The 1696-nt window shown below is 43.7% G+C and overlaps 1 protein-coding gene across 1 annotated transcript in view; it reads right to left on the bottom strand.

The window, feature by feature from the left end:
• Positions 1–8: 8 nt before the first annotated feature.
• PP2D1 (protein phosphatase 2C-like domain containing 1) overlaps positions 9–1696 on the bottom strand; it is a 19434-nt gene continuing 17746 nt past the window's right edge. The window contains exon 4 of the mRNA XM_010856747.1: positions 9–1460. Coding sequence (XP_010855049.1) covers positions 658–1460 — 803 coding nt within the window. The 3' untranslated portion in view covers positions 9–657. The remainder of the gene's footprint in view (positions 1461–1696) is intronic.

The raw sequence follows: 1696 nt of genomic DNA, 5'->3' as shown, positions 1-1696 counted from the left end.
AAATCCGCTCTTCAGCTGCGCTGTAAATAGGGTTCTGCATTGTAGTCTCCATGTATGTTTATTACTTTTCGGTAATATTTAAGAGTTGCTTAAAAGTATACAAAATGTACAGTTACTAAAACAGCTAATTTTTTCCTTTTCTCCCCCTTTGAAAGGAAGGGGCTTCAATTGTTCCTACCTGGCTAGAACCATTATAAAAAATGTACCAGTAATTTGTAACATAAGTATTGGATATGTTAGTAGCAATCTTGCAGCCTTGTTTTCCAAAGTTCATTTTATTTTGATCAGTATATTGCACTAACTGTTTTAGGCATTTTCATTATATGAAATCTACCCTGTGTCAGAGATGATTTAATCTATTTAAGTGTTGAACTGCTAGCGGAACTTGTACACTTACAGTAATTCAGAATTAGTAAGGAGAACAGTTCACCAGTGTTTAGTTTTATATTGAGGTGCTCAGGTTGGAATAAAGTGGTATTAAAAAGCAAGTACTGGTTCTTCTCTTTTTTCACATGAACATATACAAATGGCATTGTGTTACCTGAAATCTGCTTTTATATTTTCTTTACTGCATTCTTAAAAATGGATGCATTGTTCTGGTACCTGGTTCCCTGAAGAACTGTCTCCATGCTTCGCTTCTCTGGATAGCCAGCGCTCTCATGGCAGCAGCTGATGCTCGGCTCCACTGAGCAGTATCACCATGACTGTGATGCTGTCTCTGGAGCCAGCCGCTAGAGCAGCGTTGACGAGCTCGTGGCTGACGTACGCGGCAGCGCCCTCGTAGAAACTCTGACTGCCTGGTCCTCCCTGTCTTTCTCTTGAGTCTTTCGGCTCTCTGTCCACACTGGTCAGTCCGCCGGTTCCTTCCTCACTGCAGGGATCACGAGTAGTCTTTTTTGGTGGAGACAGTCCTGAACTTTCAGGGTCACAAATAGAATGTTTTGAAACTGACAGGTTTTCTTCTGAACTTCCAGTTGACGCCCGTTCTCCAGATTTGCGCTGGAATACTATGTGGATGTTAGTCTCTGATTTGGATGTGGTTTGTTCACTGATGGGGCAAAGCAGAGACCCTCTGGGTGGTGACGGTTGGTTCCCCGTGGCAGGACCCCGTGATTCTCTGTGTGCTTGGAAAGCCGACATGGCGAGCGCAGTGACCTCCTTCGTGTCCAGGACTCCCCAGAGCCCGTCGGTGCCCAGGATAAGGAACTGACACAAGTCATCTATGGGCACAGAAACCGTCTGAGGCGCTGGGATGATGAATCTTTTCAGCTTGAGATTCCCGTGGAAGCCAAGCCCTCGTGTGGTGGTCGTCTGCCCCTGGAGGAGGCCGTGCGGTGCGTTGGCGCTGATGACCGCACCCTGCCGGAGCACCCGCCTCCTCTCGTCCAGGTTCCGCGTGCTGTGCTCTTTGGTTAAGCAGAAGCCTTTCCCATTTCTGCATAAGACTGCTTGCACATTACCTAAAAGATGTTTAAAAATTGGTCCTAGAGATTTATAACCCGTTGTATCAAACACTGTTAACGTCATTAATTTGTTCCAGAGTATAGACAGAAAGCAGGCCATTAAAAAAAATTTTTTAAATATATGTAATATTCACATCATTATTAGATTTATAGTAATTCAGATTTCAAACTGGAAGGCTCATTTATTCCTCTTAGCAAACTTAGTGTTTAAAATATATTTAGTATTGAAACAA

This window comes from Bison bison, unplaced genomic scaffold, assembly GCF_000754665.1.
Source record: "Bison bison bison isolate TAMUID 2011002044 unplaced genomic scaffold, Bison_UMD1.0 scf7180017864374, whole genome shotgun sequence".
In the NCBI taxonomy this organism is placed as follows: domain Eukaryota; kingdom Metazoa; phylum Chordata; class Mammalia; order Artiodactyla; family Bovidae; genus Bison; species Bison bison.
Note: the sequence above shows the minus strand (reverse complement) of the source record. Positions and strands in the feature narration are given on the sequence as shown.